General features: G+C 48.1%; 1 protein-coding gene across 1 annotated transcript in view; it reads right to left on the bottom strand.

Annotated features, from left to right (window-relative positions):
• The window catches only part of LOC127042980 (scavenger receptor cysteine-rich type 1 protein M130-like), a 54,996-nt gene that overhangs the window by 10,521 nt on the left and 20,668 nt on the right, over positions 1–23,807 (bottom strand). Inside the window, exons 4-13 of the mRNA XM_050936602.1 lie at positions 23,241–23,555; positions 22,476–22,787; positions 11,816–12,133; positions 8,503–8,817; positions 7,724–8,038; positions 6,318–6,380; positions 5,918–6,232; positions 5,464–5,499; positions 4,980–5,117; positions 2,327–2,419 (exon numbers count right to left, since the gene is read on the bottom strand). Of these exons, the coding sequence (XP_050792559.1) occupies positions 2,327–2,419; positions 4,980–5,117; positions 5,464–5,499; positions 5,918–6,232; positions 6,318–6,380; positions 7,724–8,038; positions 8,503–8,817; positions 11,816–12,133; positions 22,476–22,787; positions 23,241–23,555 (2,220 nt within the window). The remainder of the gene's footprint in view (positions 1–2,326; positions 2,420–4,979; positions 5,118–5,463; positions 5,500–5,917; positions 6,233–6,317; positions 6,381–7,723; positions 8,039–8,502; positions 8,818–11,815; positions 12,134–22,475; positions 22,788–23,240; positions 23,556–23,807) is intronic.

Here is a 23,807-nt window from a genome sequence, read left to right as displayed (position 1 = left end):
GTCTTGTTGCTAGCATGACACAGGGGATGGCTTCAAAAGACTGACCTGGGGGGGGGAGAGGGAGATGTGTATGGGAATTCAAAATGCTCAGCTAGGAGGCCAACACCTGTGTAATGGCTACTATGGTGCCTGGAAATAAAACAGCAACAAAGATGGGCCCCACAAGCCCTATGGGAATAATAAGAAGGGAAGGAGCTCACTGGGAATCAATGGAAGGGTGTCTAAAATGGCATAAACCAAAGAAGATATTTGGCTGTGCCTCTCTCCTATGGAGGAGCAGGATCAATGGCCTATGGCAAGCGGTGGACAACTGAGTGTGCTGTGTATGAGGTGTTTTGCTGGAAATGTACATATTACTGGGGGCAAAATTACACCAGCCTCAACCAAACTACACACATCTACATGCTGCTATCTGGACTTCGGTGCACAAATGGATCTGCAAATCTTATTGCTGTGAATAATCGAACCAGGGCATACTGCCTGATTCCATACCAAGCGGTTAAGTTGGTTTGGACAATAACCCATTTCTCTGTGGACATTCAGTGGACTTATAATATGGACAAAAGCACGTAAAACTTGCAGGGGCAGCTTGTTGCAGGTGCCAGCAACAGGACACATTAAGATCTTAACCTCGTCGAAGGAGAAGAGGCAGTGTTTTGGTCGTGGCTCGGACGTTGGACCATACTGCAGTGGTCAGGACTCAGTGCTGCTGTGCATTGTATATTGTTAACTGTACTTGTGTTTCGCTGCATATGGAGAGAACCTATAAGTAATTTAGTAAGCCCACCCCACCCCACAGTGTGCAGGACAACCCTGACCCAACTTTCTCAGGTCCAATATAATGGAAAGTCTGGAACACTAATTGGAATAGGTGTGGTATGCCCGTACGAGAGAAGGTGCAGGGCACTGTACTACACAAGGGGCAGTGGGACAAATGGAATATCGACACCTTCCAACTTGATGCCTGGCCGTATCAGGAAATGTGTCGCCATATGTCCTGTGCTTTTCCAGGGATACCTGGGCAGAAGGATCCCCCAAAAAAAAGAAAAAAAAAGGGGTGGAGTGTTAGGCTATAGATATTCAGGCCTGTCTGCAAAGGCCTATACTTTTAAGAATGTAGGTGTATTCTTATCACTTAGCTAGTTATAGAGGTATAAAAGAATCAAAATCACTGTCTATAATGGCTTTTTCTTACTGTGACAGGCTAAGGCCTTCAGCTAAGATGTAGTCAGGCAGCCATAAGCTGGGAGGTGTATGGTCACATCCTCACATTCCAAACTAGTCACATTGAAATAAGGTGCTATTGGGCTATTAGGAATACAATCCTGTCCTGCTATTCCTATCATCTCCAGAGAAACGGAAGAGCCTAGAAGATAGCATCCTATCTGGCAAAAACTCACTTATCAATAGACACAGCTGAAAAACCCTTATGTCTATATAGATGTAGTTGTGAAATCCTCACTTCTGTATTGTTTTGTATGATTATTTGCATGGTCTCTGTCTGGTTCTGTAATTGTTTGTCTGCTGTATAATTAATTTTGTTGGGTGTAAAACAATGAAGGTGGTGGAATATAATTGGTTAAATAACCATGTTACAATATGTTAGGATTGGTTAGTTAAATTTCAGTAAAATGATTGGTTAAGGTATAGCTAAGCAAACCTCAGGTTTTACTATATAATCTGCAGTCAATCAGGAAGGAGGGGTGGGGAATGGGAACAGGGACCGGGGATGGGGGAATTAAAATTATGTCTTGCTAAAGGGGTAAATGGGAACAGGGGTTGGGAACAGGAACAGGGACACAGACAAGGCTCTGTGGTGTCAGAGCTGGGAAGGGGGACACTAAGGAAGGAAACTGGAATCACGCTTGCTGGAAGTTCACCCCAATAAACATTGAATTGTTTGCACCTTCGGACTTCAGGTATTGTTGCTCTCTGTTCATGCGAGAAGGCCCAGGGAAGTGGGAGGGTGAAGCAATAAGCCCCTAACACTGACAATGTGCTAAACTGAGAGCAGCATCTTCCCAGTTGATTAACTTTGAGTCAAAATGGTGTAAACAGACAGGTTTCTGACCCATAGCTAGTTACCTTTCAAGGTTGCAGGATGTACAGATGAGACTGACTGTCCTCAGAATGGGGCTAGAAGAGTTTGCTTGGGAGGAAACTCATTCATTTGAGTCCAGTAATTGGCAGGTCTCTCCACAGACCCAGCCCCCATAGCCATCCGGGACGCACAGGGCTGAAGGCTGCAGGGATTTAGCTCTGAGTCAGAGTATTAGGATGGGAAATGCATTGGAGATTTGCTCCCTCTTAGGAATGACACACAGACCTGAGCGACTGAACATCTGCTTCTTTCTTATCAGGTTATAATCAATCTCCTCGTACACGGCCTCAGAGAAAGGGTCCAGGGATCTTCTGGAGCCTGAAAACAAAGGGCAGAGTTTGCACAGAGTCAGAAGCTAGGGCTGGGAACCCTATGACATCATCCAACCCCTCCTCCTGGGCCCAGTGCAGGACGGTCCCTACAGCACATTGCCACTGCTCTGTCCAACCTAGATTTGAACGTCCCAGGTGACAGGGACTATGGCCCTTTGATGTTTGTTCTATTGGCTATTTCATTGCCATTAAGTTTAGCTTGGTATTCAGCCTTTATGGTCCCTTGATAAATTTGTCCTGCAACTCCTAGTACCACACAAAATCATACCTCTTCCATCCTGGTGCTTACACCTATGAGTAAAATAGTACTTATATAAATATATATTTATGTACTGCCTGGAGACTATCTGGGGAATACTAAGCTACTATTTGTGCAGTGCTTTAACAATGGAAAGCGCTATCTACACAAAGGTTCATCCACACTGCAATCTGGAGGGGTGATTGCAGCACTGCATGAGTAAACACACCTAAGCTGGCTTTCACTGCTATTGTTATGCCACCTAGGTTTCACCTACTAGCATGTCAGGCTTCTGTAGTAGATACTAACTGGCTACAGAGCTTCCCTTCAAGCTCGCTGCTTGTGTACATCTTAGATCTTTTAATACTCTGCCAGATATAGCTGATGTTAGCTGAAACACCTTACGTTACACACAGTGCCACCTTGTGTCTGAACAGTATAATACAGTTAAGCATTTAAGTACAGGAATACTTGTGGCACATTAGAGACTAACAAATTTATTTGAGCATAAGCTTTCGTGGGCTACAGCCCACTTCATCGGATGCATAGAATGGAACATATAGTAAGGAGATGGAGAGATAGATAGAACATGAAAAGGTGGGAGTTGCCCTGCCAACTGTAAGAGGCTAATTAATTAAGATGAGCTATTATCAGCAGGAGAAAAAAAAACTTTTGTAATGATAATCATGATGGCCCATTTCAGACAGTTTGACAAGAAGGTGTGACAATACTTAACACGGGGAAATAGATTCAAGTTGTGTAATGGCTCAGCAGCAAGGGGGATATCGGATTTCATGGGGAAGGGTTTATTTCATGGTCTGTGACACATTTTTAACATCCGGGAAACTGGCAGGGCCCTACATATTATAGATCTCAGAAACAATGGCTCTTGATTGTCTGTAATATGAATCAATTCCCTGACTACTTTGATGCAGCAAACAGCAAAATGTCAATTTTTTATGCATTTATTATACCCTGAGCCTTTGGGTGGACATTCCTCATCTCTTGGGATATGAATTTGTCTTCATCTAATGCATTTAGGCTGTAAGGCTTTTGTAATTGCTTGGAATTCAACCTTCTTAGCCTGGGAGTTCTGTCTCCTCACCTAAGCAGTCTTATGGGAATTACTTGCATTTATTAACAGCTTCTAAGCTAGTTCCTTGTTTTTCAAGTTTGACAAGTTGCTCTGGGTTTTGCTGTCTAATCAGCTCAGATTGCTTTTCTTTTTGAATAGCAATGCATAGGGTGAAATCTGTTTTTAATTGTAGCTGCTCTGAAAGATTTCTATCTGTTAACCGAATAACCACTGCTAGCCTCAGAGACTAACAAATTTATTTGAGCGTAAGCTTTCGTGGGCTACTCAAATAAATTTGTTAGTCTCTAAAGTGCCACACGTAATCCTGTTCTTTTTGCGGATACAGACTAACACGGCTGCTACCTTGAAACCTGTCACTACTAGCCTGTCTCTGATATTTTCGTATTTTGCTGTTCCAAAATCACAGTTTTCAGCCAAGGCATGCAGAGCTCTAATAAATCATTCAACATTTTCCCCTAGTCCTTGAATTCTCTGGTGAAAACATGCACTTTCATAAACCACATTTCTCTGAGGTATAAAGTATGCATTCGACTTATCCAGAGCCCTTTCACGGCTATCTTGATTAAAATCATAGGATTTAAAGTTATGCTCTGCCTGCTTCCTCATAGCATAAATTAAAGGGCATACTTGTATATCATCCGTTTCCTTATGTAATTTTGTAGCAATTTGAAATCTTGCAAAATGCTGCTTCTAGTCTGTGCATAGTGAAGGTTTATCTAAGCTGAAGTTCTCTGGGGCAATGAAGAGAGGGATTTTGATGAGATCCTACAACCTCTGTTTTGTTTTGTTTTTCTTGGTCTGCAACCTTTTTTTTGCTGTTTCTTCTCCATGTAACTTCTGTTGCTGTTTCCCTTCTGTTCTTGTTCTCCTCTGGCACTGCTGAACTTTGGACACCATGTCATGTGCACCTTTTACAAATAGGTGGCAGGGCTGCTATTAGCTGGTCAGACTTCTGTACCACTGATGGACCAGCTATAGAGCTTCCTTCCTAGATAGATTCACACCAGATGTGTTCTCTATAAGATCCCTTTAATGCTCCTCATGGCATGGTTGAGGTTAGTTTAAGTAAATTGCAACACACAGCACCACCTTGTAGCCGAACAGCATAATACAATTTAGTCTTCCATTACACTGCCAATGCCCCTCTCCTAAGCTACCACTTCTCCTGCTTTTGCAGAGGCATTTCGCACAGTGACACTAATCAGCACACACCTCTGCGCTGTGCCTTGGCACTTTGCACTTGCACCCCCAGGATGATTAAGACCAGGCAGAGCAGGGCCCCCAGGATAATGCAGATGATCATGGGCACTGTGACTCTTTCACTGTCGGTCAGAGGGCGGCGCGGGGGAGCTGGATGAAAATGAACATACAAAAGAGAGAGATTATCCTGTGAGAGTCGAGGAGTGGGGGGGCAGGGAGCTCCCCAGTCACTCATTGCACGGCTCAGACAGCAGGTTAATGGGCTGAGACACAGTCTGTGCACCATGGAGGAAGCTCACAGGCAGCTGCTTGAAACATGGGCCCTGCCCTGTCAACTGGATTCCTGCTCAGCACCCAGGTGTCATTCACCCTCAGATGTCATAGGCCATGGAAAGGAGCTCCTTTCCTCAGTCTGCAGCTTGCAGCTTGCAGCTCCTCCTCTATGACCCAGCACCAGGGAAATTTAACCCTTGATGGAAGGAGACAGATGTTTTACCTGTTCTAGTCAGTGAATCTGTCCTCTCTGTCACACCTGCAAAGGGAAAGGGAGGAGAGTTGGAGTCTGGAGTGGCGGGGGGGGGGGATGTTTGTTACCAGGAGAAGGGGTCCTCTGAGAATCCCTGGGGGTCTCCAGCTGTGACCTGTTCTGATTCCCAGAAACTCCTGCACAGCAGCATAGGGTCTGTATGGTAGAGATTTTGGGCCAAACTTAAGTCCACTGTGCTGAAAAAACTAGTAACAAACCAGGACACTGGGGCCTGTGATGGATGCAGGGGTTATGTGGGCTGATGCCTGAGCCAGTGTGACCCCACAAATGTCCCACCCAACAGCCTCCATGATGCTCCTGCACACAGGAGCTGGGAGGGCCTGATCTCGGACCAAGGAGGCAGTTGGATCCATCCCCTTTGTGAAAATTACAGCATGTAGCAGAAACATCTCCTCTCACTCACCTGAGCAATTCACAGCAGCATCTTCCTTATGGTCACAGTTACTCTCACCCCAGGGCTTGGCAGGACAGTTCCAGACAGATGACTCTGTCCCTCGGCAATTCAGCATCTCTACCCAGATGGGGCCAGTCCCCTCGCCAAATGCAGCCTCGCCCTGGGCAGATACAGCAGATCCACAGCCCAGTTGTTTACACACAACGTTAGCATCTGCCATGTCCCAGGAGTCATCACAAACTGTTCCCCAGGAGCCACGGTACCAAATCTCCACTCTGCCCGAGCATCTGTCCTCTCCTCCCACGACACGTAACTTCTCCTGGTCTGGAAATGCAGAAACCTCAATGTTATTGAGACAGCTGGGAAAGTCCTTAGGGACCAAGAGTGAGACAGTGAGAAGCAGAGATACCTGTGCAGCTTGTAGAATTCGGGCATTCAGCAAACAAGGTCTGAGATGTTTTTTGTTTTATTCCTGTGGATTGAAAATTATGACATAGACTGAGAAGCATGTGGGATGTAGGAGAGAGTAAGGTTATTGGTATATTAAACTTCTAAATTACAGCAATTTCATAAGCTTAAATTTAAATCCCTAGGAGGAGGTAGCAGGAACGCTGATAGACACAGAGAACAAAGAGATAGCAAGAAGATTAGGCAAGTGCTTAGGGAAATGCAGCAAAGTACGGGATGGAACAAACCTTGACTCCTGATTAGAGGGTCCCTGAGCCAGAACCCAGAGTAGAGTCGGGGCCTGGTTTCCCCAACCAGCCACTGAGGAAGTGGCACCATAGGAAGACTGGCTGAGCCTGTTTGGGAGAAAAGACTCCCCCCACCCAGAAGTGCAAACCACAATAGTGACGTAGCTGGAGGGCTGAGTCACGAAGAGACCACAACAGCTCCTGGATCAAGATAGCAGCTGCAGACAGAAAGACAGAGATAGAGGGATGGTTTGCAACCATTGGGAGAGGTATAGACCTGGCAAGCTAGTCCCCAGAACAACCAGGAGGAGGGTCCATACTGCGGTGACTAGAGCACCCCCATCATACCTACACATGGACACACTTTTGGGGAATTCTGCTCCTGACCCAGATTTCACAGGTAGGGTTTCAGGAATCAGCACCTGCAGCAGAGCAGTCTCCAGGCAGCCTAAGAAGTGCAGCTGGCCTGTAGTAGGCTGCCTGATTGATGGAAAGTTCTGCAGTGCAGCTCTTGAGTCCAGCAGCCACAGCAGCCACTCAGCGACTGCTCAAAGCATTTCCCACAGCTGCAATACCTCCTGCTCCTGCCTTGTACCCAGCCTTGCTCTTGCTTTGACCCCAGACTTATCCTGCCCTTGCCTTGCTCCAGGTAACCCGATCCTGACTCTCGCCTCTGTTTCCTGACTTCTGACTTTGGCTCTGACCCCTGGCTCTGAGTTCTGAATACCAGCTCCTGCTCTACCCACTGTACCTGACTTCTGCTTCAATCACTCACCACAACTGTCTATGTCCTGGTCACTGACATTGGGCCCATCTCTGATTGTTTAGCCCAAAAGGATAACCACAGAGATTCTCAAATGATGCTAGCTAATGGGAGGCATTTGTGGGCTCTCACTAAGTGATTGCACTGTGTGTAACACAGCTTGTATAAATAACTAATTCCCTTGTTTTCCATGGGCCTCATTCTCATTCTTAGACTGGACAATAGGTCTGTGTCAGTGCTGAAAATGTAAAACTGTCTATTCTGAAAAGTAAATACATGCAAAATTTCGATAACTTCCTTTCAATGAGTTAAACACGTAGAGGGTGCATGGATGTGTACAGACAGTTTCAGAATTACCACTGCAAGAAATATGGGTCTCTTCTGCACGGTTATCACAGGACTGCTGTTTCCACATGCCTGATGGGCACTGCCAAAGGAATCTGTGCTGCTCACTGCATGCAACATGGTCCAGCCACGTGGGACCAGAACCTTCTCCATATGCAAAGTCTCTTGCTATCTGCCCTCCATCTCCACAGTTCAATTGTTTGCAGACAATTGCTGCAGTGACTCCAGGCATCCCATTGGAGCAAACACTGCCCCACGTCCCATTGTAGAAAACCTCCAGCCGTCCAGCACAGTCACTGTCACTCACCAGCCTCAGATCTGTGAATTCTAGAAGGAAATGCACAAAAAAGGAATTTAAATCTTTGATTCTAAAAAGAATTGGTGTATAAAGAGTGAAATCCTAGCGATTGCTAACAATCCTGTGCATTATTTTGCAGACACAAGTGCCAGAGACAATCACTCCAAGAATCAGAGACTCTTCTGGACATCACAGGCCCATTAGAAAAACAATGGTCACCGCTGAAAAGTCACCAGTTCCCAGCAGTTACGCACACTGATACCTGCAATACAGCAGTCATTGCCCTCCCAACACTAGAGATATGCTTCAATACCTCCAATACCTCTGGGTGGGAACTGATGGGAAATGGTGACTTTTTAATCATGATCCCTGTAGGTAGGTAGGAGAGACAGCAAGGGAGAGTCTAAATCATCCTCAGCTTTCTCCTCAAATATCTTCCCTCTTCATTAAATTGCCTGGTAACTAGATTCACAAGAGCATTCCCAGACCAGACCTGAGCAGAGAACTCCCGCATCCTCTTTGTGTCTGCAGTTGTGCTGGCCCCAGCCCCTGGAAGGACAGGCCCAGAGATCGGATTCATTCCCAGAGCAGTTCACATCATCCAGCCAGATCTGCCCGGATCCTTGCCCATAATGAGCGGAGATAGTTGCATTGATGGCATGTCCACATCCCAGTTGTTTGCAAATTACATTGGAGTCTGACAGATCCCAGGAATCATCACAGACTGTCCCCCAGCTGCCGTTGTAATAAATCTCCACTCTCCCGGCACAGCGACCTGTCCCATTCACCAGTCTGATCCGCCTGCTTCCTGCAAGGATGAATCTCAATTGTTAATATGCAATATAATAATAGCTGAACAGCTTCCAGGCAAATTAATGATGCAATGGCTGAGATACTGAAATACTTTTAAAAATCTGTCTTTGCAAGAAACACGGAAAAGAAAAGAAGGCAGTAATGTAAGGAAATGAGGAGGATTTTTAGAAAGCAGTTTTGATAAACATCAAGTGAGTGTAAGGACCTAATTCTGAACTCCTTATTCATCTGAGTAACCCTTATGGGTAGGGACTTACCAAATTCAGGGTCCATTTTGGTCAATTCCATGGTCATAGGATTTTAAAAATCATACATTTCATTATTTCAGCGATTTAAATCTGAAATTTCACAGTGTTGTAATTACAGGGATCCTGACCCAAAAAGGAGTTGAGGGGGTTGCAAGATTATTGTAGGGGAGGGTCGGGGGGCGGGGTGGATTGTGGTACTGCTACTCTTACTTTTGCACTGCTACTGGCCAGGAGCCCAACTTTGAAGGCAGAGCCACCGCGAGCAGCAGCAATGCAGAAGTAAGGATGGTATGGTACAGTATTGTCACCCTTACTTCTGTGCTGCTGCCTGCAGAGCTGAGCCCTCAGTCAGCAGTCACCACTCTCCAGCCACCTAGCTTTGAAGGAAGCAGCACAGAAGTAATGGTGGTATGGTATGGTATTGCCACTCTTACTTCTGCACTGCTACTGGCAGGAGACTGCCTTCAGATCTGGGCAAACGGCCAGCAGTTGCCACTCTGTGGCTGCTCAGCTCTGAAGGCAGCACAGAAATAAGGGTGGTGATACCCCCTCAAAAAAAATAACCTTGTGACCTCCCCCCATGCAACTCCTTTTTGGTTCAGGACCCCCAATTTGAAAAACACTGGTCTCCCCCATGAAAGCTGTATAGTATTGGGTAAGCACACCCAAAAGACCAGATTTTTACAGGAGGAGACCAGATTTCACAGGTCATAACATGTTTTTCATAGCTGTGAATTTTGTAGGGCCCATCTTATGGGTAAGAGGAACTAGTGAGATTAAGGGTATGCAGAATCGGCCCCTACTGGAAAGTCTGAATATTTTCAAACTGCTCTTAAAGGATAAGCATCAAGTTGTTCAAGGAATTATTAGACAATAAATTTAACAAAAAACAAATAGCCTTAAATTGCTATAGAACTGGGTAGACACCAGAAGATTAGAGATAGCAGACATGGTAGCAATTCATTTCAGAAATATAGGGAAAGAAAGGTAATTGGATCCATGTATCTACAATAAAGTCCCAGACCCTTAGGGCCCAATTCGACCCTGCTGAAATCAACTGTGACATTCCCACTGACACAATTGGAGCAGGAATGGACCCTTAACATGCCTTAGTTACACTGCAGTTGCAATGGGCATGAAAAATGATTTCGGTGCAGTAACACAGAGTGCATGATATAGGGATATGTTACTTGAAGGATTCCAGGGACACCAGTGTTATGGTCCTATGTTTACTTTTACTCTGGAGTCTTAAAATAAATAATATATCATCAAAAAGAATAATAGAATTATCTTGTTAAATAGTCATCTGCAAGCAAGAACAATGAAAAAATCCCATCACAGATTCTTTTTATCCCTTTTAAATGAAGGAAAATTGCAGGGTTATAAGATTAGGGCTTAACAATGTCACATTAGAACAGTAACTTTGATGTATTTCCTAAGTAACAGAGGGTTAGAGCCCCAAAGTTACTTAGATGCCTAACTGCCTCTTTATAAATACATAATATATAACTTGTTACATATTTATTGAAACAGGGAATTGACCTTCCCTCATTCCAGATAAGTACCCTGGCCACCAGACTAGATTCACTCTCTTACTTTTTCTCTGATTCAGTGACCAATTATTTGTACAAAGTGGAACATTTCTAGCAGGAGAGACCCACCCCAGCATACCCTATAATCTATAGTAACTAGAGCACTCACCTGTGTTCACATCCCTATTCCAAATCAGGAAGAGCAGGGATTTGAACATGGATTTCCCGCATCCTAGTTGAGTGCTTTAACCACTGGGTTATGGATAAAATGGGGAGATGAGAGAGCCGACCTGGCTTACATGCCTAGCTCCAGGAGTGAGTTTGTGGCTGAGAGTCCTGAGCAGAGATAAGTGCCTACCTCTGACCTGTGTGTCAGGGGCCTGAGGCTTAGATCAATGGCAGTTAGGCATCTAAATAACTTTGTGTATCTACGTCCTGCTCCCTTCCTTGGCATTTCACTGCTGGCAAGTTTAGGTGGTTCCCTCTTTAGCTTGCAGGCGTCTGAGGTGTCTAACTCTCCCCATGCATTGTACGGGGAGCTGGGCATGTGACTCAGAGCTGAGGATCTCATTGGGTGGCAAGACACCTAGGAGTCAGGCCTTGCAACATCCAAGTCCCTTTGGGTATCTAGCCAAGAACCATTATCCATGGCACTCTTGGTCAAAACAGGTTACATGTGACTTTGTTTTCTTACTACTGTTTTCTGATCCAAGACAGCACAATTGTTAAGACTTTAATATAAAAAAACCACTATATACACTAGAACTGCTCGGGAAATTCATTCATATTTCCCACAAAATATTTAGATGACCATAAATATTTTTTTTTCTCTTCTGCAACTAAATTTGGATTCTTCAACAAAAATCTGAACATTTTCAATGGAAACGGACATTCTGTGCAAATCAGTTATCTTATTGTGAAGATTTTTCATCAACACTTTTTTTATCAGCTCCAATACATAAAAATAGATGAGACAGAGAGACAGGACGGGGGCAGGTTGCTGCATTTTATCAGCCCTATAATGTGGCTATGCTTTTTCTGCATATAGCATGATATTTTTACTATAAATGGGTCACAGTTTGAACCTCAGATCCACATCATTTCAAGGACTGCTCAGATCACAGCACAAGGTGGGGTGGAGGCAGGCCCTGAGGTGGGTCATGTTCCCATTGAACAATGATAGGATATTTATAAGATTTTCAGACTAAGTCACCTGAACAAATTACACCGACATCCTCAGCAATTCCTGCCTGGGCTGTCTCAGACGTGGAGTTGTCACAGAGAGTCAGACGAGTCTCATTTCCTGCACACTGGACCCTTCTCAGCCCCACAGGGCCCGTTCCTCGCTCAGACTTAGGAGGGTTATAAGCTTTCTCAGCAACTCCACACTGGAGCTGCCTGCACACCACGCTGGCATCGTTCATGTCCCACTGATCATCCAACACCCTGTCCCACACATCATGGAGGGAAATCTCGACTCTGCCATCACACTGGCTCTCTCCATTCAACAGCCTGAGTGACTCAGAACGACCTGGGCTCAGAGAGACAGGAAATACAGTGAATAAAACTCCCCGCTGGTACTGCATTAGAAATAATGCACAGGTGTGATGTGAAACACAGGTTCTGCGGCAAGTGATACAGGGAACAACCTATTTCAAGGGCTCCATTTATCTCTCTACTCAGAAATGCAGGGGGTGATGGTGGGGAAGGCTTCCCCAGCTCTGAGGCCAGATGCTATATGGAGCTTGGCCCCTATTGTAAGAGTACTCTCACTTCTCTCTGGAGTTAATGTGAATGGAAGGTGCTCAGGAACACCTAGCAGACCAGGTCCCTGGTTACCAAAGTGCCCAGTGCAAAAGGCCTCCGTGCTCACACAATAAACTGATATTGGCAGCACTGCCAGATAGCTGTGATTTACAACAGGAGTCTGGGTATTGGCCTGCTTCACTGCTACAATTCCCAGATCCAGACTGCCAGGACACGTGGCTCCTTTAAAGAAAACTCTGCCCTGTTTTCACTGTTCAATGCACTTTGGTGACCTGTGATCACCGCCTCAGCTCCGAACTCACAGGGAGCTAATATAAAAAAGGCTTTTCTGCACTCAGCAGGGTTTTTCCATGCCAGGTTTGCAACTCTGAACACTTGAGTTTCCTTTTCCATGAACTCTAGCTATTGGCTTGGCTGGAGATGATGCTTGGAGGCATGCGTGACCTCTGGTCAACGAGGAAGAAGGACTCATTTTTTCTTAAACATATATGTATAGATATATAATTCATTTTAAAAGTTTGTCCACCGTGAGCATATAAAGTTGTTGAGGTTCCTTGTGGGAGAAGCAAAAACCCTTTCATGTGTTTACTGCCATGGGAGATTTTTTTATACAGTGTATACAGCACCTTGCATTTCAAAGGAGCCAATGTGCTCCCAAAACATGATTTGTAAACCAGTTAAAACTTCCTAAATAAATATACATAGACAGGTTGGTAGTGATCCATAGCGCAGGATGGGCTTAACGGTGCACATAAGACAGGGAGTCAACTACTCTTTTCTATTAAAGTTACATAGAATCATAGAATATCAGGGTTGGAATGTATGACAAAGTGGGGGGTTTCTTGGGGTTTTCTGTGTTTTCCTGTGGTTTGCATGCACAGGGGGTGGGACTCAATGTCCCTGGGTGTTACTGGTTTAACGAGGTGAGGGGAGAGGGAGTTTGTTGTTACAGAGGACCAGAGAGGGACTCGGGACTCCAGCAGATGGCCTGGAGGTTGGAGACCCCTGTGACTGGTGACCTGGTGACCCGGAGACCCAGCTCAGGAGACACAGCCGATTCTGGCCAGTGGGAGACAATGGGCTGCAGAGGGAGGACCCCAGTGACCTGACCAGCTGGTTCCAGCCAGAGGCCGGGGATATCAGAGGCCCAGCTGGGAAGCAGGGTGGCTCGGGGCTGGTGAGGGGAAGCAGGCAGAGCCCACCTGGATGCAGGGGGACTGGGATATGCTGTGCTGAGGGAGGCCAGGCCTGAGGCCCTGAGATTTTCCTGTGCTGTGTTCCATTCTCAATAAACTCTCCTGTTTTATGCTGCCTGAGAGTAACTCCGGTCTAGAGAACAGGGTTGCATCAACCCCTTCGAGGGTGGGGAGGCCCAAGGGGTCCAGAGTGCATGGACTCCCTGAGGGGGCCCAAGGCAGAGACAGACGTACTAAGGCTCAGAGAGGTGCGGCTCCAGGAGGTGGAGGGACCTGACTCCGAGAGAGAGTGGACCCATGAGAAGGGCTGTCTCACTGAAAGGAGCATCCCCCACGGACCGCATAGGGCCAAGAGTGGGCACAATCTGTAAGTCTGTGACAGAAGGGACCTCAGGAGGTCATCTAGTCTCACTGCCTGCTCAAAGCAGGACCAACTCCAGCTAAATCATCCCAGCCAGGATCCCACCTCACTCTTCTCTTCTGCAGACTAAGTTACGTATGGTCTGATTCTCCCACTAAGGATCCTTTAGGCTGAGTAGCTGAGATTAGTGAGAATCGGACCCAGTGTACTCTCCCCTCACTTACAGCACAGAAAAGTCGGTTACTCACCTTTGTAACTGTTGTTCTTCGAGATGTGTTGCTCATATCCATTCCAATTAGGTGTGCGCGTGCCGCATGCACGTTCGTCGGAAGATTTTCTACCCTAGCAACAGCCGGTGGGTTGGCTGGGCGGGACGCCGCTATGGCACCGAATATATACCCTTGCCGACCCGTCCGCTCCTCAGTTCTTTCTTGCTGGCTACTCCGACAGTGGGGAAGGAGGATGGGTTTTGGAATGGATGTGAGCAACACATCTTGAAGAACAACAGTTACAAAGGTGAGTAACTGTCTTTTCTTCTGTGAGTGCTTGCTCATATCCATTCCAATTAGGTGAATCCCAAGCCTTACCTAGGCGGTGGGATCGGAGTGAGAAATTGCAGAATGCAAAATTGCTAAGCCGAAGGCTGCATCGTCTCTGGATTATTGCACCAGGGCATAATGGGAAGTAAAAGTGTGTACTGAAGACCACATAGCTGCTTGACATATCTCCTGAATAGGTACTCAAGCTAAGAAGGTGGCTGACGAGCCCTGGGCCCTGGTAGAATGTGCGGTAATATGACCCGGCGAGGTATGAGCTAGCTCATAGCAAGTGCGGATGCAAGCAGTTACCCAGGATGAAATCCTCTGAGAAGAGACAGGCTGACCTTTCATCCAGTCCGCCACTGCAACAAAGAGTTGGGGAGTTTTGGGGAAGGGCCTCGTATGGTCAATATAGAAGGCGAGCGCCCTACGGATGTCCAGCAAATGTAACTGTTGCTCCCTACGAGATGCATGTGGTTTGGGAAAGAAGACCAATAGGAATATGTCCTGGCTTAGATGGAAGGCCGAGACTACTTTAGGGAGGAACACCGGATGTGGGCGTAGCTGCACCTTGTCCTTGTGGAACATCGTGTATGGTGGGTCCACCATCAGAGCCCAAAGCTCAGAGACTCTCCTAGCCGATGTAATGGCTACAAGTAAGGCTGTTTTCCATGATAAATATAGGAGTGAGCAGGTTGCCAATGGCTCGAACAGGGGGAACATAAGTCTCGTCAGAACTAAATTGAGGTCCCAGGAAGAGGCGGGGCGTCGTACTAGGGGGCATAGAAGCTCCAGGCCTTTGAGGAACCTTGAGACCATAGGGTGGGAGAAGACAGAGTAAGTACCTTCTCCGGGGTGGAAAGTAGAAATAGCCACCAAGTGCACTCGCAGAGATGACATAGCGAGGCCTTGTTGTTTTAGGTACCAGAGGTAGTCCAAAATAGTAGGGATAGGAACCTCCGCAGGTGCAACATTCTGCGTGTGACACCAGCAAGAAAACCGCTTCCACTGGGCTAAGTAAGCAGACCACGTAGAAGGTTTCCTGCTACCCAGGAGTATCTCTTGCACCTGGGCAGAGCAGCGTAATTCCAATTGGGTTAACCATACAGGAGTCACACTGTTAGATGGAGGGATTGCAGGTCTGGGTGGAGAAGCCTGCCGTGGTCCTGCGTTATCAGATCCTGATGAAGGGGTAGAGGGACTGGGTTGGCTATCGAGTGGTCCAGCAACGTGGTGTACCAGTGTTGTCGGGGCCACGCAGGGGCGATCAGGATCAGTCGAGCCCTGTCCCTGCGAAGCTTTACGAGAACCCTGTGCACCATCGGGAAAGGTGGAAATGTGTAAAGGTGGTTTGCCCAAGAGATTAGGAAGGCGTCCGATATTGAGCCCAGGGCGAGACCCTGGAAGGAGCAAAACCTCTGACACTTCCTGTTGTTGTGGGAAGTGAATAGGTCTATGTGAGGAAAGCCCCACTTCTGGAAGATGGAATGTACGATGTCCGGGTGGAGGGACCACTCGTGGGAGAGAAAGGATCTGCTGAGATGGTCTGCCAGAGCGTTCCGGACCCCTGGGAGGAAGGACACTACAAGGTCTATAGAGTGGGCTATACAAAATTCCCACAGTTGGATCGCCTCCTGACAAAGGGGGGAGGATTGAGTCCCTCCCTGTTTGTTTATGTAGTGCTTTGCTGTTGTGTTGTCCGTGAGTACTAGAACACAACAGCCCTGCAGGTGATGTTGGAAAGTCTGGCATGTGAGGCGAACTGCTCTCAACTCGCGGACATTTATGTGCAACGCTAGCTCTTGAGATGACCAGAGACCTTGCGTGCAACAATGGCCTAGGTGTGCCCCCCAGCCGAGAGACGACGCGTCCATCGTTAGGGATACTGAGGGCTGTCTTGGTTGGAACGGCATCCCGGTACACCCCAGGGAAGGTGTTAGCCACCAGTTGAGGGAGCTTAAGATGCTCTGAGGAACTGTGACGATCATGTCTATGGTGTCCCTGCCCGGGAGGTAAACTGAGGCGAGCCAGGTTTGAAGGGGACGCAGGCATAGTTTGGTGTGCTTGGTTACAAAAGTGCATGCTGCCATGTGACTGAGAAGGCTGAGGCAGGTGCAGGCCGAGGTCCTCGGAAAAGTTTGGAGGTTTCTATGACCGAAACTAGTCCTGAAACTGGGGTAGTGGAAGGAAGGCTGTTGCAAGTGTGGAGTCTAGAATGGCCCCGACGAATTCTATTCTTTGAGTGGGCACTAGAGTAGACTTCTCTAGATTGATCATCAGGCCCAACCGCTCGAAATGGTCCATGATGATAGCAACATGCCTGGTGACTTGAACTTTGGAGGTCCCGCGAATAAGCCAGTCGTCTAGGTAAGGAAAGACTTGTATATGCCGACGATGGAGGAAGGCGGCTACTACAGCCATGCACTTTGTAAACACGTGTGGGGCGGTAGAGAGGCCAAATGGGAGGACCGCAAATTGAAAATGTTGGTTGCGCACCATAAACCGTAGGTACCGTCTGTGCGGAGGGTAAATGGCGATGTGAAAGTATGTGTCCTTAATGTTGAGAACAGTGTACCAGTCTCCGGGATCCAAGGATGGGATGATGGTCCCCAGGGACACCATGCGGAACTTCAACTTCTTCAGAAAGACATTGAGACCAAGTAGGTCCAGGATGGGTCGGAGACCCCCTTTCGCCTTGGGGATCAGGAAATATCAGGAGTAAAATCCCTTGCCCCTGAACTCCTCCGGCACCTCCTCTATAGCTCCGGTGGAGAGGAGCGTACGAACCTCTTGCCAGAGGAATTGCTAGTGAGAGGGGTCCCTGAAGAGGGATGGGGAGGGAGGATGCGAAATAAATTGGAGGTGGTATCCAAATTCCACCGTGCGTAGGACCCAATGATCTGAGGTTAATTGGGCCCACGCAGGGAGGAAGGAGGAAAGGTGGTTGGAAAACTGAAGAGGATCCTGGGGAAGGACTGGTGCTTTGCTCTCGGGCACACCTTCAAAAGTTCGGTTTTGGTCCCTCTGATGGTTTGGCGGGACCGTTATTCTGGCCCCTTTGGGAACCCGATTGCCGTCTGCGGTTCCCGCGACCATGCCTTCTGCTAAAGTCTTGTCATGGCCTGGGAAGGGGTAAGGGCGTTGAGGCTGGGTATGGAAGGACCTCTGTTGGGTTTGCGGAGTATGAATCCCGAGGGAACGCATGATGATGCAATTGTCTTTGAGACTCTGGAGTCTAGGGTCCGTTTTCTCAGAGAAAAGGCCCTGTCCATCAAACAGAAGGTCCTGAATAGTGTGTTGCAGTTCAGGAGGTAGGCCTGATACCTGCAACCACGATATCCTCTGCATTGTAATCCCCGAGGCCATGGTTCTGGCCGCCTAATCAGCAGCATCGAGAGATGCCTGCAGAGAAGTCTGTGCCACTTTGTTCCCTTCCTCCAGAAGGGCTTGGAATTCCGGGCGGGAGTCCTGTGGGACCAGTTCAGCGAACTTACCCACTGATTGCCAGGTATTATAATTATACCTCCTGAGCAGGGCCTGTTGGTTAGCTACCCGCAGTTGGAGGCCTCCAGTGGAGTAAACTTTATGCCCCAATAGATCCATCCATCTAGCATCCCGCGATTTTGGGGCAGGGGCTTGCTGGCCATGGCGCTCTCTCTCATTCACAGATTGAACGACCAGAGTGCATGGAGGAGGATGGGTATATAAGTATTCATACCCTTTAGAGGGTACCATGTATTTCCTTTCCACGCCTCTGGCCGTGGGAGGGATAGACACCGGGGATTGCCAAATGGTGTCCGCTTTGGCCTGGATGGAACAGATGAATGGCAGAGCCACGCAAGTTGGGGCATCCGCCGACAGTATGTCTATGGCCGTGTCTTCCACCTCCGGGACCTCCTCCACCTGAAGGTTGATATTTAAGGCGACTAGCCGGAGAAGGTCCTGGTGGGCTCGGAGGTCGATCAGGGGCAGGCCCGATGTAGAAGTACTGGCTACTGTCTCGTCTAGCGAAGAGGAGGACGACAGACTCGGCATGGTTGGCTCATTGAGTGACTCTTGTTCCGGAGGAGCATCAGGGTCCGGGAACACCTGAAGATCTGGCGCTAGAGCTGAGTCATCCGTACCCGCTGGAGGAGGGCGGTTAACAGTGGCCTCTGGTGCCCGATGTTCCAACAAGGCAGAACAAGATGGAACCGTGGGTTCGTCTTGGGCCTGGTGATATGCCCAAGGCATCCAGAAGGACCACTGAGGCACTTGTTCCATGCCCTGAGACTCCTGGAGGACACGGCTCTGTGTTTCTGAATCTCCATATGCAGTGCTATCAGTGTGCGAAGACTCAGATGGGTGCCGTGATAGCCATGGCGGAGCAGACTGCATGTGAGGAGGAGCCCTGTGCGTAGGGTACCATACGTCATGCCTCACAGGAGAGCGGCACCAGGAGTTGTACCGGTGCTGAGAGGTTGACCGGGACCTGCGACTGGCGTGGTGCCGGGAGGTCGACCGGGATCATGAAGCTCTATGGTGGGAGTGGCTGCGGCATGAACGGTGCCGAGAGCTGGACCACCGTCTGGAGTATCGGTACAGAGAGCGGGATCTTGAAAGGTACTGCGAGTATGACCGGTGCCAAGAAGGAGATTGGTACCGGGACTGCGAGCGGCATCGAGATCGGGACCAGTGGCGAGATCCGGAGCGTTGGCGAGACCTCGATCTCGAGTGGTGCCTGCCTGCAGCATGGATGGAAGGTGGCCTGACTAGGGCAGGCTTCCCTGCTGATGCAATAACCCACTCCGGCGGTGCCGGGGGTTGGGGCAGAATGGGCTCCGTTAAGGCAATGAGTTCCTGCGCCGTCGAAAAGGTCTCTGGCATGGTGGGAACAATAAGCTCGACCTCAGCGTGTGCCGGGGAGCCATCATGTACCGGACTAGACGGATCTTGCATGGCCAGAATCAACGGTGCCGAGATTGCCGGTGCCATGGTAGTTGTTGGTGCCGGGCGACTCAGTTTTGGGTGCTGCTCAGACTGCGGTGTAGATATTGGAGCCGCAGGAGCTTTGACCTTTTTGGCATGCGGGGAGAGGGAGTGGTGCTGGGCTGGTTTCTGGGCCGGTGATGGCTGGTGCCTGGCCATCTTGGCAGTGCCGGCGCTCTCCGGTGCCGACGAAGCACTTCTCCCCGGCACGGACTGTGGCACTCGGTGCTGAAGATGGAGGAGTGAGGGCCGCCTCCATTAGGATCTGCTTAAGACGAAAGTCCAGCTCCTTTTTTGTCCGCGGCTTGAAGGACTTGCAAATCCGGCACGTATCTGTAAGATGGGATTCCCTCAGGCACTTTAGGCAGGCGTTGTGGGGTTCTCCCATTGGCATTGGCCGCCGGCAGGCCGAGCACGGTTTGAAGCCCGGTGAACCAGGCATGGGCCTGGGCACCGGGAGAGGGGAAGAGGCTAATCCCCAACCCTCTGAACTATATACACTAACTAGGTTTACAAAAGGTTATTAAAAGTGTTAACTACAACTATAAAACTATAAAACTATATACACAATAGTACTAGAACGAGTAAATAGCTAGGGAAGTGGAGATCAGCTAAGCCGTGCTCCACTTTTCCAACGACCGACATGGGTGGTAAGAAGGAAATGAGGAGCGGACGGGTCGGCAGGAGTATATATTCTGTGCCATAGCAGCGCCACGCCAGAGGGCATCCAGCCAACCCACCGGATGTTGCTAGGGTAGAAAATCTTCCGACGAACATGCACGCTGCGAGCGCACACCTAATTGGAATGGATATGAGCAAGCATTCGAAGAAGAATCTCTGGCTCAATGTGACCCACGTGCTTCGCACTGCAACATTTGACTTTGTTTCTCCTACAGGAAGGGAAAGACGCAGTGGGGAGGGGACATGGATTGTAGCTGGATACTCTGGGCCTCTGTTACATTGTGGGCAACCAACCTGGCAAGTCACACCCTAGTCACCCTCTGAGGGCAGAGCCTATAGACTGCAATAGGAGAAGGGTTAAAAATAGTGAAATTAACAGGCTTGTCCGCACTTGAAAGGCTACAGTAGTACAGCTGCAGTGCTGCAACTACACCTCTGTAGTCCTTCAGTGTAGATGCTACCTAGGCCAATGGCAGGGGTTCTCCCATCACTGGTGTTAATCCACTTTCCCAAGAGGCAGTAGCTAGGTTTATGGAAGGATTCTTTTTTCAACCTAGTGCTCTCTATACCGAGGGTTAAGTCGACTTACCTATATCACTCAGAGAAGTGGATTTTTCATACCCCTGAGCAATGTAGCTTGGTCAACTTAATTTTTTTATATCAAATGCAGCCCTGTGGACTCAGCAGCTGATAGATGAAAGACTGAGAGATCAGTCTGCTGTGAGGGCTACTTCCAATCCCCGTACCACATTGAATACAGGCTACAGATTTCTGTTTCACCAGCAACTGAGAGCCAGTGAGCTCTTAGCTCAAGGGCTGGAGCGCTGCTAGCTGCTGAGATCTTCAGACTGGTTGGTTGCTGACCAAGTTCTGAAGTGTTTGAAATGACTGAGGTACTGCCGTTTGTCAAACTCAAAAGAATCCAGGTGACACACACTGCATGTTATGACAGAACTGGAAAGCCTGAGAAATCATCTCCGAGAGAAGATCAGTGGGGAATGTGTCTTGATGTGTGTGCTGAAGTACAGAACATGTTAAGTTGAAACCTTATATTTGAATGTTTGTAACAAACAAAAGGGGGAAAGGCTATATAAGGAAAACCAGTAGATTTACTGTCTAATACATTTTTTTTAGTTATTCATAGTATTCCAAATACTATTTACAATGTTTTCGGTGTGCATTAAATGTTTGTTTTACTAAGGTTATGTCTGCACTACAGGTGCTACAGTGACACAACTACAGCATTCCACCTATGACACTGTATCACCGTATTGTAGATGCTTCTTGGAGTGACAGAAGGGGCTTTACTATTGCTGTAGGTAATCCACCTCTCTGAGTGGTGTTAGCTAGGTCAATGGAAGAATTCTTTTAATGTTGTCTACACTGGGGGTTAGGCTGGCACAGCTACAATGCTCAGAGATGTGAAGCCTATGGATCCTATTGATTAAGCCTGGTCAGTGCCTAAATCCTTTTAGAAAATGAGAGTTCGGCTCCTCAATCAGTGCAGAAATGCCTAAATACCTTTAAAAATCTTGGCCTATGCCACTATGGGTAGCTCTCAGATAACCTGCCATCTATCAGCCACTGTTGTTCTCCAATGTGGCATGAGGCAGTTTTTGAAGTTGGATGAGGGAAAATCTTTGGAGAAGCCTGCAGGAAAAAGGACCCCTGCAGTATTTGTGTTGCGTTGAAGAGAAGGATCTTCATCAAAGCACCAGCTGCTCTAACTAAGAGTAGAATCTTTCTGAAAGTTCCCAGCTAGCTCAGGTGCCAAGCTCTATAGCCATCTGAAGTTTCCTGAAAACCAGGATCTTTTGCAAAGAAATGACTATTTTCCTGAAGTGTTGTGGGGAATTAATGATCTATCAACCTACACACCCACTGAGCAAGCTCTGCAGCTGAGGGCTGCAGCCCACCAGCACACAACCGGGATGGCAAGTAGGGGCATTTTGGCCAGCAACACCAGGGCAAAAGCCTAATTTTCCAGAGTGAAATGGGATTCTAATGGCCACACAGCTTGGGTAAGATCTCTGTGTGTAGGTTACTTCTGCAACACCAACTTCAACCTGATGAAGGGCTGAGTCAGCCCTGCTGGGACTGAGGGAATCTGTGAATCACAAACCTCAGGTTTATAGCAGAGCCATTCTCTCTGGTTCACCCTATCGTAGTGCTAGGATCCACCTTGCCACCCCTCATTGCACCCAGAGGAGTCTCTGATCTGGGGAACTTAAACAAAGAGAGCAACATTCCGATACCTCTCCTTACCTTGAGTACAGTAGTTAATGGGACGACTTATGATGATCCTAAACTGGGCAGTACACTGCTCTGTAAATAACATATACATATCTATAATAAACTTACCTGAGCAAATAACCCTGGCCGTGTCTCTAGGGGAGCAGGCTGGGTTGCCCAGGGCCATGCGAGAACAATCCCACAGGCAGGATTCAGTCCCTTCACAATGAAAAGTGTCGCTCCATACGGTTCCACTCCCTTCCCCGAAATGAGCTCCTCCCTGGATAGACTTGGCATATCCACAGTTCAGCTGATGGCAGAGGACGTTGGCATCTTGCAAATCCCAGTGGGAGGCACAGAGGCTTCCCCATGTGACTCCATGCCGGATCTCTACTCTCCCAGAGCACTCGGTGCCATTCACTAACCTGCCGTCTGAGCACCCTGAGCACAAGGGAAAGTGAGTGTCGAGGTGGCGCAGTGATCAGTGTTAATGGCAATGACAGGGAGGGGAGTGGGGAACAGGAAGGGACTGATACTCATGTTCAATGCTAGCAGTTACTCTGTGGGGGCTGTGGAACTATTCCACACCAACACATTCACAAAGTGATACTCGATCCACTTCAGTTACTACGAAGGGAGGACCAGGGACCAGAATTTGGTTTCCTTGGTACATTCCATACTCAAGGCACCACAAGTATTAGGCAGAGGCATTAGTTCCAGCAGACTTGGCTGGTGCAGGGACAGGGCACCAATTTATGGGCCAGGTCCCCACCTGGTGTAAATCAGCATAGCCTCACTGAGCCCAATGGAGCTTGGCCATTGACACACAGTGAAGATCTGGCTGACGATGTTCCCCAATCCCCAATTCTTTTCTTTCCCACTGCAGCTGCTCACCTGAACACACCACACTGGCTTCACTCCCAGGGGGACACTCAGTTGTGCCTAGCGCAGTAACAGGACAGTCCCTCAGGCGGGATTTGTTTCTCTCACAGCCAAATGTGCCGTTCCAGACATACCCATCTCCTGTGCCAAAGAGCTGCCCTGCTGGAATCGACATGGCTAATCCACAGTCAAACTGCTGGCAGAGGGTGTGGGCAGCCTGCAAATCCCACTGGGAGTCACAGAGGGTTCCCCAGATGCCTCCGTGGAGAAGCTCCACTCTCCCCGAACACCTTGTGCTGCCATTTGTCAGCCTGTACCCACCGTACCCTGAGAACAAGGAGAAGGGAGATCAGTATTTTCCTGTGGAAATAATAGTTAGTGATCACATAGTTAAAGACTGTATCGTAATCTACACACACATAAGTATTGCCCAGGCCACATTGACTCTGGTATTTCCTAGCTTTCAAGTGCTCATCTTGTAACCTAAGCTACTTTCTTTTAACACAGTGTGTTTTGGGGGAAAGACTGTATGTAAATAGAATATACAGGACACCAACAAGAGTTAAAAAAATAAATGTA

This window comes from Gopherus flavomarginatus, chromosome 1 (assembly GCF_025201925.1).
Source record: "Gopherus flavomarginatus isolate rGopFla2 chromosome 1, rGopFla2.mat.asm, whole genome shotgun sequence".
Taxonomy (NCBI): Eukaryota; Metazoa; Chordata; order Testudines; family Testudinidae; genus Gopherus; species Gopherus flavomarginatus.
The sequence above is the reverse complement of the archived record's forward strand: the minus strand, read 5'-3'. Positions and strand labels throughout refer to the sequence as shown.